Source organism: Culex pipiens, chromosome 3 (assembly GCF_016801865.2).
Source record: "Culex pipiens pallens isolate TS chromosome 3, TS_CPP_V2, whole genome shotgun sequence".
Lineage (NCBI taxonomy): Eukaryota > Metazoa > Arthropoda > Insecta > Diptera > Culicidae > Culex > Culex pipiens.
In genome coordinates, this window is record NC_068939.1 from 124,860,248 (window position 1) to 124,876,134 (window position 15,887).

The 15,887-nt window shown below is 40.3% G+C and overlaps 1 protein-coding gene across 7 annotated transcripts in view; it reads left to right on the plus strand.

Moving 5' to 3' along the window:
* LOC120413016 (ubiquitin carboxyl-terminal hydrolase 32) overlaps positions 1 to 15,887 on the plus strand; it is a 52,653-nt gene that overhangs the window by 11,555 nt on the left and 25,211 nt on the right. For all 7 annotated transcript variants that reach the window (XM_039573668.2, XM_039573670.2, XM_039573672.2 and 4 more), the window contains exon 2: positions 6,184 to 6,418. In XM_039573668.2, the coding sequence (XP_039429602.1) occupies positions 6,184 to 6,418 (235 nt within the window). The remainder of the gene's footprint in view (positions 1 to 6,183; positions 6,419 to 15,887) is intronic.

Sequence of the window (15,887 nt, forward strand, 5' to 3'; positions counted from 1 at the left end):
GACAACGGCTCCGTCGCTGGTCTTCCTCCGCTTCCCCGTTCCATTTACGGAACGAAACTCGTCCCCGTCGGAGGATTCTTCCACCTCCATCCGTAAGCACTGTGCCGCGCCACGAAAACAGCAGAAAAAACAACCGCTGTCTCCGGCTGTCAGACGTAAACTCCTTGTATCGGTGTTGTGGATGTGACTGGACCGCTATCGTAAAACGATCACATCAAATGACCGAAACGTGACGCCCACGGCACGATGTTTGTTTTGACCACCGACCGACCGCCGCGCTGTCGGCCACTTATCGAAGGTTGTTGGCTACTACTCTACTCTACTTACCTGGGTCTCCAGAGTCATCGCGAGATAACGCGCACCGACTCTCTGATATAATAAGACGATGTTCTTCTTGTGGGTTGTGTGTTTTGTTATTGCAAAACATGTGATAGGTATGTTGACGTTTGATCAATCTTGTTAAACTTTAATGTATCAAAATTGTGCGAAATATTAACAATCAAATACAGCTTCTCCAAAGACTTTTAGTTTTTTTAACCTTTAAAAAAACATAACATTAGCAAAACCTGATAAGCATTTGCATATCATATTTTGGGGTTAATATTTAGTACTAAAAAAAGCCATGAACCATGGTGTAGGGGTAAGCGTGATTGCCTCTCACCCAATCGGCCTTGGTTCGATCCCAGACGGTCCCGTAGGCATTTTTCGAGACGAGATTTGTCTGATCACGCCTTCCGTCGGACGGGGAAGTAAATGTTAACCCCGGACTAACCTAGAGGTTAGGTCGTTAGCTCAGTCCAGGTGTAGGAGTCGTCTCCCTGGGTCTTGTCTCGGTGGAGTTGCTAGTAGGCAGTTGGACTAATAATCCAAAGTTCCTCAGTTTGAATCCTGGGGTGGATGGAAGCTAAGGTGTAAAAAGAGGTTTCCAATTACCTCAACAATCAAGCCTTCGAACACCTAGTTTCGAGTAGGAATCTCGCAATCGTTCTTTAATTTTGATACCTCCCGTCCCGCTCTCGACGATCCCTTCAATATCGACAACGAGAGAGTCCACTGTATCTCGTTTTTTTGCCCAAAAATATTTTGAAGGTATTCCAACATTCCTGCCAGGCTCGATTGGAACCCAGAGAGTAACATTTCGCCTCTCCATATACACAGAAAAAAAAATCATGGTAATATTACATCTGGGAAGGGGTACATCTTTTATGTCAGAAAAAAGGTGTAATTTTACCTCTGGAAATGTGTAATTTTACCACATTTCTGGTGTAATGTCACTTTTTCAGTCTAAATTGAGGTAATATTACATCATAAAAGAGGTAATATTCAACCTTCCAAAATTAAAGCTTCCAAATTTACATTATTTTTTTCTGTGTAGGCTCTCTAGCCTCAACCCCACTTCGATTTGTTGATTTAATTAGGGGAACTTTAACATCATGTCATGACATGTTATCCTAGGCCTATATAAGCCATTTTTGTGTATATGGAGACAATTGTACTAAAAAATGGCATTTGAGAAGGGCGTAAGTAATTTAAATATTTTTGTATTTTGTAATTTAACAATAACTGTGTCTGGAAGCCGTTGCATCGTATCAAAAAGTGGTCAAAGACAAACTTGTAGGAAATTGGACGAGATCTCTGAAAAAAAAAAATACACGGAAAGAAAATACACGCCACTTCTATGAGATATTTCAATTTTTAAGTTTAAAAGTTAAATTTAAAGGTGATGTCACCATTTTTTTTTTTCGTTCAAATTTTTTGAGGAAATAGCCTAAGATGTTACAAAAAGACTCATGAAAATGCAATATGGTATGTCTCTCCTAAAAAAATACAAAAATCATTTAATAAAACTGTTTTTTTGAAAAGTGGTCTAAACGACAAAATTTTCAAAAACCTACAGTGGGAATCGATTCCCAAGACAATTTAACATGAAAGTCTCCATATTGACCATTGTACTATGTTCAATCCTTGTAAAGATACAGCGGTTTTAAAAATAAAAATGTTGAAAAAATAGGTTTTTTGGTGGGTTTTGGCAATTTCTACACTGCCCCTGATCGCATAAATGTCCCATATGCATTTTCATCGATTTCGAGTTATTGATGCAGTTTGGTTCAAAATTGTGTGCTCTTTCAAAAGAGCCTATAACATCCAGTACTTTGTTCCAGAAATCAGGAGGAAATCAAGTTTTTTTTTTGCGAAATTTTAACACGTAGCCTTATGTATGGGACAAACTTCAAATGCGTTTTTCTCAGCTTGCTGTTTTTGCATATGGGACATTTATGCGAACATGTGCAGTACATAACTGACATGATTTTTCAGTCTTGAAAATATTTTTACCGAAAAGCTCGTCCAATTTCCATAAGTTTGCCTTTAAGGAAAAAAAATGATCATCTCTTTAAAATTCTGTGCATTGAATTCAATTTAACGAATTTCTGCATCAAAATGAATCAGCTAAATCAAATGTGTTTCAAAATTAATATCATTGATTAATGACGATTTCCATAACTTCGCATGGAATGGGATAATCGTTACCAAAAGGAATCAGCATGTGTAAGACACTATTCTAAACAACTTGTAGAAGAAATTTTGTCAAAATATTGATAGCAACGCAAAATTTATATCCCTGAGCGAAAAATTAGGGCAATGATGGAAGTCTTCACGTTAACAGCATTTAAATTGGATGTATGGGCCTACAGATATAAGCTTAACTACATTGCTAATAACTGAAAATAGTATATTTTTGCAGTGTGGTAGAAACCTGGATAGACCCGTAAATATTAAAATGAGTCAAATTAAAAAGTTGTCGCACCAAGGGCTTGCTTGCATTCAACACGAGTTATAAGAATTTTACGAAACAGTTTTTTTAAAGAATGATGATTTTGACCAGTTTTTCTAAGTTTTCTCCCATAAAACTCAATCGTGTGCTTTTAAAAGTATTGAAAAAAATAAACAGTCCAGACTCGCCATCTTGGATTTAAAAATTATAAATCATTTTAGCGTACTAGGTCATACTTAGCTCGACAATCAAAAATAAGTCGACGGAAAAAAAAAATATTTTTCGTGATTATAAAAATAATAAAAATAATCGAAATAAAAATAAAATTCTGTGGAGAGTTTTGCATTGAGTGTGAAAAGATAATTTTAAAATATTTTTTCGAGTTATCTTCATCATAATCTACACCATTCTGAATACACACAATCGATTAGAAAATCCCTTCTCAAAATGCAGATTTTCGAATATATAATTACAAACCATTGTTGTATAGACAGCTGCCAAACTTATTATATGGATGTATATATTTTAGATATTTTTGATTGTTTTTCAAAAACGGAAACAATTTAGAGGTTTTTTTAAAAGGGTCCTATAAACATATGAAACACAACAGCTTATAGAACCTTTTAAGAGCGAGTCCACGAGCAAAGCATACCCATCTCGCATCGACCTCACCAATTTGCCTGAAATTTTCAGGGGTTGTTTGTACATATAAAACTAGCATCTGGCCAAAATATGAGCACTCTAGGTCAACGGGAAGTGGGGCAAATCGGGACACAAAGTTTGAAGGTTAAAAAACGTCAAAAATCTTAAAAAGGCTATAACTTTGGCAAAATTCAATTTAATTTCAAAATTCAAAATGCATCTGAAAGGGCTTAAAAAATGCAACAAAATGCAGGGAGAACCATCCGAATTGGTTAAATCTAAAGGGAGTTATTGGCATTTCAGTGAAAAAATAGCATCATTTTCAAACTCAAATAAAAAAGTGTTCCATCCAGATATCAACTCGGTTCGACCTGCAGCTTGTAGGGGACATCTGGGACTACCATCTGAGACTGAGAACGCTTTGGGTATCTTTCATTTTTTAAAGGGTTAAAATAGATGAAAATAACAACTTTGATGCATGTATCTTATGTGAAATTGTCTCAGGAACACGAATATGATAAAATTATCACCAGAAAATGGGATCTAAAGGGTCTCCGGAGCAAAAATTTACAACCAAAAAATTTACTAAAAGTAAAAGTGTCTATTTAATATGTTAAACTGCCTTACCCAAAGCGTTATTAGTCTCAGATGGTAGACCCAGATGTCCCCTACAAGCTGCAGGTCGAACCGAGTTGATATCTGGATGGAACACTTTTTTATTTGAGTTTGAAAATGATGCTATTTTTTCACTGAAATGCCAATAACTCCCTTTAGATTTTACCAATTCGGATGGTTCTCCCTGCATTTTGTTGCATTTTTTAAGCCCTTTCAGATGCATTTTGAATTTTGAAATTAAATTGAATTTTTACAAAGTTATAGCCTTTTTAAGATATTTGACGTTTTTTAACCTTCAAACTTTGTGTCCCGATTTGCCCCACTTCCCGTTGACCTAGAGTGCTCATATTTTGGCCAGATGCTAGTTTTATATGTACAAACAACCCCTGCAAATTTCAGGCAGATTGGTGAGGTTCAAACGACGTCCCATACAAAGGGGTATGCCCTGTTCGTGGACTCGCTCTTAAATAAAAACTGTAGCAATAATTTTTTTGAGAGAAAATTTTAATTTTAAATTTGGTTAGTTAAATATTGATAGGTAACCCCTGGGTGCTGAATAGTGGTTCGCAAAACGGCCTCAATTTTGAACTGTCAAAGTGGAACCAATTTTCTGTTCGCCAAAAGTAGAGAGTATTTTGATCGATCATTAAAAATTGTTTTTTTTTTTTTTTTTTTTTTTTTTGAAAGAATGAAAAATGTGTGGCATTTGAGGACCTAGGGTTGAAATCAAGAAACCTTAAGAAAGTTGAAGGCGAGATCATATTTTTTTTTTATAATTATGAATGGAAGTTGTTTATGGAGTCGATGCGGTTGTATCCATCCAGAAGCTATTGTTTGATTACGTTTGAAAACTTGGTTTAGTGAAAATCCTTTCTGTTTGTTGGATCAGCTTTGCTAGAATTAGCGATGTATTTTCGCTGGATCAGGAAGAGCTGCAGGATTCCAAAATCAGCCAGGGAATTTATCTGCGACATCGCAGAATTACACTCTCGCCGCAGTTCTTCGTCACCCGTAGAAAAGAACAATCTCTTCTAACCGTTCGAAACGCGACAATATAAAACGCATACCACTGACTATAAAACATCTCATTTACCAGTATGCTTGTGCTTGAACATCCTCTTACTTTGTAGATGTAAACAAAGTGAGATCATTCGAAAATCACGTTACGCATTCTCTCTATTCATCACCCAGGGTAACCCTCTACAACCCAACCCCAACCGTCGATCTAAAAAAACATCAAGCATCGATTTTTGAATATTGTTTTAGTTTTAAGAAACAAATGAAATAAGAACTTTAATTAACAATTAAAATGTTGGTGGTTTGATTTGTTTTATATGACTTTCCATATTTTTTTAGAAGTAAACTATGTCTGATCATAGTTTTTGTTTGCTACTTGAAAGCAAGTGATCTAATTTTATAGCATAACATATTGAAAACACAAATTTTGGCTTAAGATTGGGATTGGAAGAAGTAGAAACGGGCCGAAAATTTAGTTGAATAGTTGCTGAGATATCAACAACTAAAAGTTTGATGTTATTTAGGTAATACTCATAAAACCAAAATATTTGTCAATTCGTCAAGCTGTTTGACACAATTAAAAAAAAAATCAGATCCTTGCAAAAAAAAAAAAAAACATCAAAATTGTTTTAAGTGCTCTTGGATTGCAAATTCGATTTAATTTAAAATGAAGTCAATTTTTTGTTTCATATGTTTAAAGAACCCATTAAAATAAAACCAGATATGTTCAAGTGGCTATATTTTTTTTTAATAACAAAACTTAGCACAAAATGCACCTGCGACAGCATACCGCGACCACGACGACTTGATTGGTTGTTGTTTGTTCGGCAATTCTCTTGCACTATCAGCTCCCCGCTTGTCGGCAGATCATTACCTTCACCTAAATACGGATAGTCATCGTACCTTTCAGTGCACACTTCGCACCGGGCTATTTGGATGGCAATTTCTTTGATAACAAGATTCGGGCACACTCTTGGTAGATAAGTCGGTCCACCCCCTCGTACACACTCATACAAATGCCCGGCATAACCGATAAGATTGTGTTCTTTTGGCCAGACGGACATGTGTTTAGAGACGACTACATAGAACTGGCAGCTACTTACAAGTGTTTTTATTTTTGTCTCTTTCTTTTTCAGTAACGGACTTTGAGCTTCGGCGGATAAAGGATGCGTTCAAGAGGTCGGCCGGAACGAGTGGGACCGCGCTCAGCAAGAGTGCCTTCGTGCAGGATGTGCTCGGCGACGGAGTTCCGACGGTGGTGGCCGACTGGCTGTATGCAGCATGTGGCGGTACCCCGAAAGGAATCGCCTTCAAGGAGCTGCTTTGCGGGCTGGTTCTGCTCACCAAGGGCACGCAGGACGAGAAGATCAGGTTGGTATTTGGTTTTGTGAATTTAAAAATCATTTTTTTGAGTTTCTCTTTGTGACCCAAAAAAACTTTTTTTAAGATTTTTAAATAGAAACTGGGTACAACTTCACCGAAGACACCAAATTGATCATAAATTTCCTTCTGAAGCTAAAGAAATGCTTTTTCATGCAAAGCTTTCCAAGAGCAAGAATTCACAAAGTGCTATTTTTGTGTGTCGAATACAGATTGTTTACCCCGTGATACTAAAATCAGACTGTCTCGATATAAGCGTGTGTATGTGTGCGAAATTTGCGAGGGTGAAAATATTCCGTTTCTGGATTTCTCCCCTTGGCCCCTTACAAAAGCCGGATGATAAACTGCTGGGCAAACATTGCTAATTATGTTTACGATTTCCGAACGGGTCGCGACAGTAGGTCTCTCTGCCACTGCTGCTGTTGGAATTAGTGTGGGTATGGAAATCACTGCCAGTTTTACAGTTTGATGAATGGGAGCGAGAAGGAGAGCTTCACTTGAATTTGATATGAATTGAAACCTTTGATTTAATTTTGTGGAATTAATTTATTCATGTTAGGGTAAATGTCCTCATTTTTCGTCAAAATCTTCCACTCATTTTGGCATTTTTCCATGAACAGTTTACCCAGAATCAATGCTTGAAAAGGGATCTATCACTGAATGGGACTGCTCGATATTCGATAGAACTTTCTGTCAGCGATCATTTCCCAAAACGATATTTGATCGCTGATACACAACGCCTATCATGACCGTCATTGCTTGGCGACGGTCGACGAACGTAAACACGAAGACGAAACGAACGAAAAATGTGCACCACTCAAGCAGCCGCCCGAACGAGACAACGTGCTCTTACTCTTTCTCTCGTTTTTGTCTCTCTCTTCCTAGTGTTTGCTGCGTGGTGACAGGAGTCAAATGATTGCTATCATTGGAGAGATGATCGGAATCTCGGTAGAATCTCAAACGAACGCTCTCCAAGCGATTTTTCTCCTGGAGGGAAGTCAATGATTGTGTGAGTGACTTTGCGTAGCACTCATTCGTTTGTGTGTGAAACGAACGAAAGTAGAATGTAAAAATCAGATTGTCGTGGTGAAGATGATTGGAGTGTTCTGTCAGCTATCACCAACAAAGTCGAAATTTCGCAATCCCTGCCCAGAATTAACAGATTTTACACTGTTGTTCATAAAATTTTCAGCAAAGCCAATTTTAACTGTTAACATTATTATTTGAGATTTGAAGAAAAAAAACTGTTTGTTGATTAACCTTTTTGTCACTAAAAATAGATTTAAAAAAACATTTTTTTTATTTTTGATATGTTTTTATATTTAAGGGGACTTAAAATGCCATCTTTCCAGAAAATTCCAGAATAGGCAATCAATATTTAACCAAGTTATAGTGTTGTGAATGAGTGATAGAAAAATTCTATCATTTGATGATTCCTGCACCAAAATATAAGAGGGTATAGCTTGTGAGTTCTCTTTTATATCTCGAGATTTCCAGCAAGATCTATCGATCCTTCACTTCTCCTCTTTCCTTCACTCGTCGAAGATTCTTTTGTTTTCTCAGAAAACCGCAATGAAAGGACACGATAAAGGAATTGAAAACCGATCACGCACAACGTCACGTTAAACTGCGTTGGAAAATTTTGTTTTGGGACGGCTCTTGTGACCAATGCTTGAAAAGGGATCAATCACTGAATGGGACTGCTCGATATTCGATAGAACATTCTGTCAGCGATCATTTCCCAAAACGATATTTGATCGCTGACACACAACGCCTATCATGACCGTCGTTGCTTGGCGACGGTCAGTGAACGTAAACACGAAGACGAAACGAACGAAAAATGAGCACCACTCAAGCAGCCGCCCGAACGAGACAACGTGCTCTTTCTCTTTCTCTCGTTTTTGTCTCTCTCTTCCTAATGTATGCTGCGTGGTGACAGGAGTCATATGATTGCTATCATTGGAGAGATGATCGGAATCTCGGTAGAATGTCAAACGAACGCTCTCCAAGCGATTTTTCTCCTGGAGGGAAGTCAATGATTGTGTGAGTGACTTTGCGTAGCACTCATTCCTTTGTGTGTGAAACGAACGAAAGTAGAATGTAAAAATCAGGTTGTCGTGGTGAAGACGATTGGAGTGTTCTGTCAGCTATCACCAAAAAAGTCGAAATTTCGCAAGCCCTGCTTGTGACTACGCTCTGTTGAGGTGGGATGATTCTGAATGCGGGAAAGAGAGAGAGAGGGGAAAAAAAGGATGTCACACGGAATTGTATAAACACGAGATGGAGACCGACAATACTTTTTGCAAAGAATTTAGCGACGAAAAGAAGGTCAGTGAAAATTGGGTCAAGTGATTTTGGCCATGATAGTCGTTGAGAACTGAAAATTACTTTGCTGAAAAATCATTCCCTGGTGGAACACCAATCAGTGAGGTACTCCTGGATATTAGCTCCTGAAAAGTGCTTAAAAAGTGCAAAAATGCCTCACGGCAAGAAAAAGAGGCGGTCCTCACCAGCAGGATCGGCAGATTTGAAGAAGCTAAAGAATGCCGAAGCGCTACCTGCAAAGCCAGGCAGTTTGAGCAAGAACGCTCGAAATTCGTCTGGAAACCAGTTCGCTACCCTCCCTGTGGACGTGAGCGAGAAGGAAGAATTTGAACGACGGGAAAAGTTGCCACCCATTTTTGTGAAAACATCGTCATCGGATTCGGTGCGAAAGTGGCTGACCGGGTTTATCAAATCTGGAGCTTTACGAGCTTCCATTCGCTTGTGTGCTGATGGACTCAAAATTCTGCTACCTACCAGAAAGGATTACAACTACGTTCGGGATTTCCTGAACAACACCAAGATTGAATACTACAGCCATGACGATCCAGGTAAACGCCCCATGAAACAGGTCCTCCGAGGCCTATACGACATGGATGTGAGTGTGCTGAAAGAAGAGCTCAAAACTCTTAAGTTGAACGTGATCGAAGTCTTCAAGATGACGAGACACAACAAGGACATCAAGTATCGTGATCAACTGTACCTGGTTCATCTCGAGAAAGGATCGACAACGCCGTCTGAGCTGAAAGCAGTTCGGGCAATTTTCAACATCATCGTGACTTGGGAACGTTATCGACCAGTGCACCGTGACGTGACACAGTGTTCGAACTGCTTGCAGTTTGGGCATGGTGGAAGGAACTGTTTCATCAAGAGTCGTTGTGCAAACTGCGGAGGTGAGCACAAAACTCAAGCTTGCGAAACAATCAACGAGAACATCGAAGCGAAATGCTTCAATTGCGGCGGCGACCATTCTACCAAGAATCGAAGCTGCCCAAAACGGGCTGAGTTTGTAAAAATTCGGCAGCAAGCGACGACGAGGCACCAACCAAATCGTCGCAAAACACTACCAGCATACACGGACGTGGATTTTCCTGCTTTGGCGTCACCTGGAGCAGGATCTGTTCGAGTGGTTCCAAATCTGCAGCCATTGCCGTTGAATCAAAAGTTGCAGAGAATACAACACCTCCAGGCTTCAGTCAGCAACCGAGAGAAAACCATCCAACATCAACGGGTGAAGGCAGTAGTAACCTGTTTTCACCACAAGAACTTTTGAACATTTTCATCGAGATGACAACAACACTGCGTGGTTGCAAAACTCGTCAGGAACAAGTAAGAACTCTTGGAGCATTCATCTTAAAATACAATTCGTAGTTTACTCGTTCAAGTGATTTTGAATATTTCAATGAATTTATTTTTTTAGTTTTAGGTTAGGATTAGTTGTTAAAGTGTTTTTTTTTCTTTTTTACCCAAATGTATTCGATTTAATGCAATAATGTAAAACAATTTGAAGTTAATTAAATAAATGTGATCAGTTAATAATAAAACGAAAAATACAACAAAGATGAAGAGCATTAGGCCATACCACTTAGCATGTAAAAGAAATGTAATTATTAAAAGAATATTCAATAAAGACATATTTAATTTCAAAATTTACTTTGCTGAAAAACAGTTTTTGCTACACTCTAATGCAGGGGTGCTCAAAGTGTTTGAATGGCGGGCCAAATTTGATGGTCTCATGCAGCTTGCAAGTGACAAATGATTTTTCTAGGATTAAGAAAAATGTTTATTTTTTATAAATACATTTTCAATACAATACAGAACATTAAAATTTTCCTGCTTACAATTGAATAAAATTTATTGAAACTAACAAATCCAAAAAAAAATCATAAGCTTTTATTGCATTTTTCAAAAATGGTGTAGTTTTGGAAGGTGTAAAATTGGAAGGTTATAAAATACCTCTTTTATGATGTAATACTACCTCAATTTAGACTGAAAGTGGCATTACTTCGGAATTACCTCTTTTAAAAATTTTAATTGGTGAAATTACACATTTTTCTGACATAAAAGATGTACTCTAGGGTGGTCCAAATCCGGGCTTTCTCGGGGCTACCCTCTGAAATTAAAGATTGACCCATCACTAAGCTAAATTCCAAATTTGAGCTCATTCTGACCACGGGAATCCCTCCCTTTAATCGCTTGATGTTAGTATGGGAAAAATCGTCAAAATGTATGCAGAAAAGCAACTGTTTCAGTTTTTTACCTGTGGATGGCGCAACAGTCTTCCAATCTTTATCAATTCTCAGATGTAGGACCATCGTTAAATTTAGAACAACTTTCCCCAAGACACCATATTTTTAACCTTCCTAGGATGTTAAGGAAAACTTACGTTAAAGGTGTTAAGGGGTCTATATGACCCCGGAATTGTAAATGCTGGCAAAAATCCATTTTGCAACCGATTTTCGTTCTTTTGGACGCAAATGAAAGGTATGGATGCCTAGAAAGGCACCTGTGCTATGCGGACCCGATTTGGCCACTTTGGTTCCTGGGAATCGATTCCAAAGGAACAAATTTTCCGGCAAACCGGCTTTCATAAGTTTTATTAGATTCAGCTATGGATTAATGCATAATAAACTATAAATAATCTCTAAAAATACGAGTCATACGCTCCGGAACAGGTTGCATACCATTTGGATCATATCTGGCCACTCTGGAACAGGTTCCGGATACCCTGGAAGTGGCCAGATTGCTATTTTGGCAGAAGCCTATCGTGCGACATATCAAACTTCATGGAATTACATGCCATGAACACTGGAACCAGCCAAAAGACAATTGGACCATATCTGGCCACTCTGGAACCGGTTCCGGATACCCTGGAAGTGGCCAGATTGCTATTTTGGTAAAAGCCTATCGTGCGACATATCAAACTTCATGGAATTACATGCCATGGACACTGGAACCAGCCAAAAGACAATTGGACCATATCTGGCCACTCTGGAACCGGTTCCGGATACCCTGGAAGTGGCCAGATTGCTATTTTGGTAAAAGCCTATCGTGCGACATATCAAACTTCATGGAATTACATGCCATGGACACTGGAACCAGCCAAAAGACAATTGGACCATATCTGGCCACTCTGGAACCGGTTCCGGATACCCTGGAAGTGGCCAGATTGCTATTTTGGTAGAAGCCTATCGTGCGACATATCAAACTTCATGGAATTACATGCCATGGACACTGGAACCAGCCAAAAGACAATTGGACCATATCTGGCCACTCTGGAACCGGTTCCGGATACCCTGGAAGTGGCCAGATTGCTATTTTGGTAAAAGCCTATCGTGCGACATATCAAACTTCATGGAATTACATGCCATGGACACTGGAACCAGCCAAAAGACAATTGGACCATATCTGGCCACTCTGGAACCGGTTCCGGATACCCTGGAAGTGGCCAGATTGCTATTTTGGTAAAAGCCTATCGTGCGACATATCAAACTTCATGGAATTACATGCCATGGACACTGGAACCAGCCAAAAGACAATTGGACCATATCTGGCCACTCTGGAACCGGTTCCGGATACCCTGGAAGTGGCCAGATTGCTATTTTGGTAAAAGCCTATCGTGCGACATATCAAACTTCATGGAATTACATGCCATGGACACTGGAACCAGCAAAAAGACAATTGGGCCATATCTGGCCACTCTGGAACCGGTTCCGGATACCCTGGAAGTGGCCAGATTGCTATTTTGGTAAAAGCCTATCGTGCGACATATCAAACTTCATGGAATTACATGCCATGGACACTGGAACCAGCCAAAAGACAATTGGGCCATATCTGGCCACTCTGGAACCGGTTCCGGATACCCTGGAAGTGGCCAGATTGCTATTTTGGTAAAAGCCTATCGTGCGACATATCAAACTTCATAGAATTACATGCCATGGACACTGGAACCAGCAAAAAGACAATTGGGCCATATCTGGCCACTCTGGAACCGGTTCCGGATACCCTGGAAGTGGCCAGATTGCTATTTTGGCAGAAGCCTATCGTGCGACATATCAAACTTCATAGAATTACATGCCATGGACACTGGAACCAGCAAAAAGACAATTGGGCCATATCTGGCCACTCTGGAAACGGTTCCGGATACCCTGGAAGTGGCCAGATTGCTATTTTGGTAAAAGCCTATCGTGCGACATATCAAACTTCATGGAATTACATGCCATAGACACTGGAACCAGCCAAAAGACAATTGGACCATATCTGGCCACTATGGAACCGGTTCCGGATGCCCTGGAAGTGGTCAGGTTGCTATTTTGGTAAAAGCCTATCGTGCGACATATCAAACTTCATGGAATAACAAGCCATGCACATTGGAATCCGTAAAATGGTGGCCAGATATGGTCCAGTTGGCTTTTTACTAGTTCCAGCGTGCATGGCATGTAATTCCATGAAGTTTGATATGTCGCACGATAGGCTTTTACCAAAATAGCAATCTGAACATTTCCAGGGTATCGGGAACCGGTTCCAGAGTGGCCAGATATGGTCCAGTTGGCTTTCTACTAGTTTTAGCGTGCATGGTATGTAATTCCATGAATTTTGATATGTCGCACGATAGGCTTTTACCAAAATAGCCATTTGACCACTTCCAGGGTATCCGGAACCGGTACCAGAGTGGCCAGATATGGTCCAATTGTCTTTTTGCTGGTTCCAGTGTCCATGGCATGTAATTCCATGAAGTTTGATATGTCGCACGATTGGCTTTTACCAAAATAGCCATTTGGCCACTTTCAAGGTATTCGGAACCGGTTCCGGAGTGGCCAGATATGGTCCAATTGACTTTTTGCTGGTTCCAGTGTCCATGGCATGTAATTCCATGAAGTTTGATATGTCGCACGATAGGCTTTTACCAAAAAAGCCATTTGACCACTTCCAGGGTATCCGGAACCGGTTCCATAGTGGCCAGATATGGTCCAATTGTCTTTTTGCTGGTTCCAGTGTCCATGGCATGTAATTCCATGAAGTTTGATATGTCGCACGATAGGCTTTTACCAAAATAGCAATCTGGCCACTTCCAGGGTATCCGGAACCGGTTCCAGAGTGGCCAGATATGGCCCAATTGTCTTTTGGCTGGTTCCAGTGTCCATGACATGTAATTCCATGAAGTTTGATATGTCGCACGATAGGCTTTTACCAAAATAGCCATTTGGCCACTTTCAAGGTATCCGGAACCGGTTCCATAGTGGCCAGATATGGTCCAATTGTCTTTTTGCTGGTTCCAGTGTCCATGGCATGTAATTCTATGAAGTTTGATATGTCGCACGATAGGCTTTTACCAAAATAGCAATCTGGCCACTTCCAGGGTATCCGGAACCGGTTCCAGAGTGGCCAGATATGGTCCAATTGTCTTTGGGCTGGTTCCAGTGTTCATGGCATGTAATTCCATGAAGTTTGATATGTCGCACGATAGGCTTCTGCCAAAATAGCAATCTGGCCACTTCCAGGGTATCCGGAACCTGTTCCAGAGTGGCCAGATATGATCCAAATGGTATGCAACCTGTTCCGGAGCGTATGACTCGTATTTTTAGAGATTATTTATAGTTTATTATGCATTAATCCATAGCTGAATCTAATAAAACTTATGAAAGCCGGTTTGCCGGAAAATTTGTTCCTTTGGAATCGATTCCCAGGAACCAAAGTGGCCAAATCGGGTCCGCATAGCACAGGTGCCTTTCTAGGCATCCATACCTTTCATTTGCGTCCAAAAGAACGAAAATCGGTTGCAAAATGGATTTTTGCCAGCATTTACAATTCCGGGGTCATATAGACCCCTTAACACCTTTAACGTTAGTTTTTTTGTAGCGCCCTTTCTAGGTGGCGCTGGAGGTCGCTTCCGGTTGCAAAATGTTTATTTTACAAAGTTAGGAAAAGTCAGAAAGTTTCAAGTCTGTAAGTAAGAATGAATAAAAGTTACAGCACATTTTATAAGCCGTCTGGGTCATATAGACCCTAACACCTTAGGAAGGTTAAGATCTTTGCTGAAAAGTTATTAGCTTCCGAAATGGACCATTTTTGCAAAGGCTTCTAAGTGTAAAATGAGCTAAAAAAAATTTAGTGTCATGCCTGTAAAATTAATTGGAATTTTTGATATACCGTCATCAGGGGTTACATTGAGATTGGGTCATACAAATTTCAGCTTTTTTGTATGAACCAATCTCACCCCTTATGACGGTACATATTTACAGTTTTCTTCTTTAGTTCTTTCAATTCAATTCAATTCGGTTTTATTGGTGAATTATCAATATACAATAAGTTCTTTTGAAATACATAACAGAGTTTTGGAGTTCCTTTCAGCTGTGTGTTACATCATAATCCATTTTGGAACAATTGTTGCTTGTAGTTAAGGGGTTACCGAAAGTAAGAAAAAGATAAGAAAAAAAACTTACTAAAATTGCAAGGGAAAGGGGATAGAAATAGAGAAAGCTTAAAACTAGATCACAATTTTTTATCCTTTATAGATGTGCTTGATCATCAGCTCCCCGAGGGCCAGAAATTGCTCCGCCTTGTTACGGCAGGTCCGAAACCGCGTCATCATCTCCCCCGCGAGAGCAAAGAACTCCGGCAGGGTGAAGAGATCTTCCGCGGTGACTCCTTGCTGGGTCGCATCGCCGCTACCGGCAGCGACCACGCTCGCAAACGACCGCCCCCATCCAGGAGGGAACGCTGGGTTGTCCGCTGGAACCGTACGCTGGCCAGCTGCAGGAACGGCTGCGCTCGTACTTCGCTGAGGAGGATGGGACGCTGCTGCTTTCTTCTTCCTCTTTTCCTGCTCCTCGAGGTAGGACTTCCGCGCGACGCATCCGCGGTAATTACCGGTATGGTTACCGCCGCAGTTCGCGCACTTTATGCGCGCCTTGGTTTGCTCTGCCTTGTCCCCCAGGTCCGCCTTGCACGGCAGTGCACACGCCTCAGAGAGGTGTGTTTCACCGCACTTCACACAGCGGGGCGGGAGGTTGCAGTTCCGCGAGCCGTGGCCGAATTTCTGGCAACGGTGGCATTGTGCTGCGTCCGACGGGTTCTTTGAGTAGAACCGCCAGTTTACCCAAAACCCGTCCAACGCCTTAGTCCGCCGCAGGTCTTG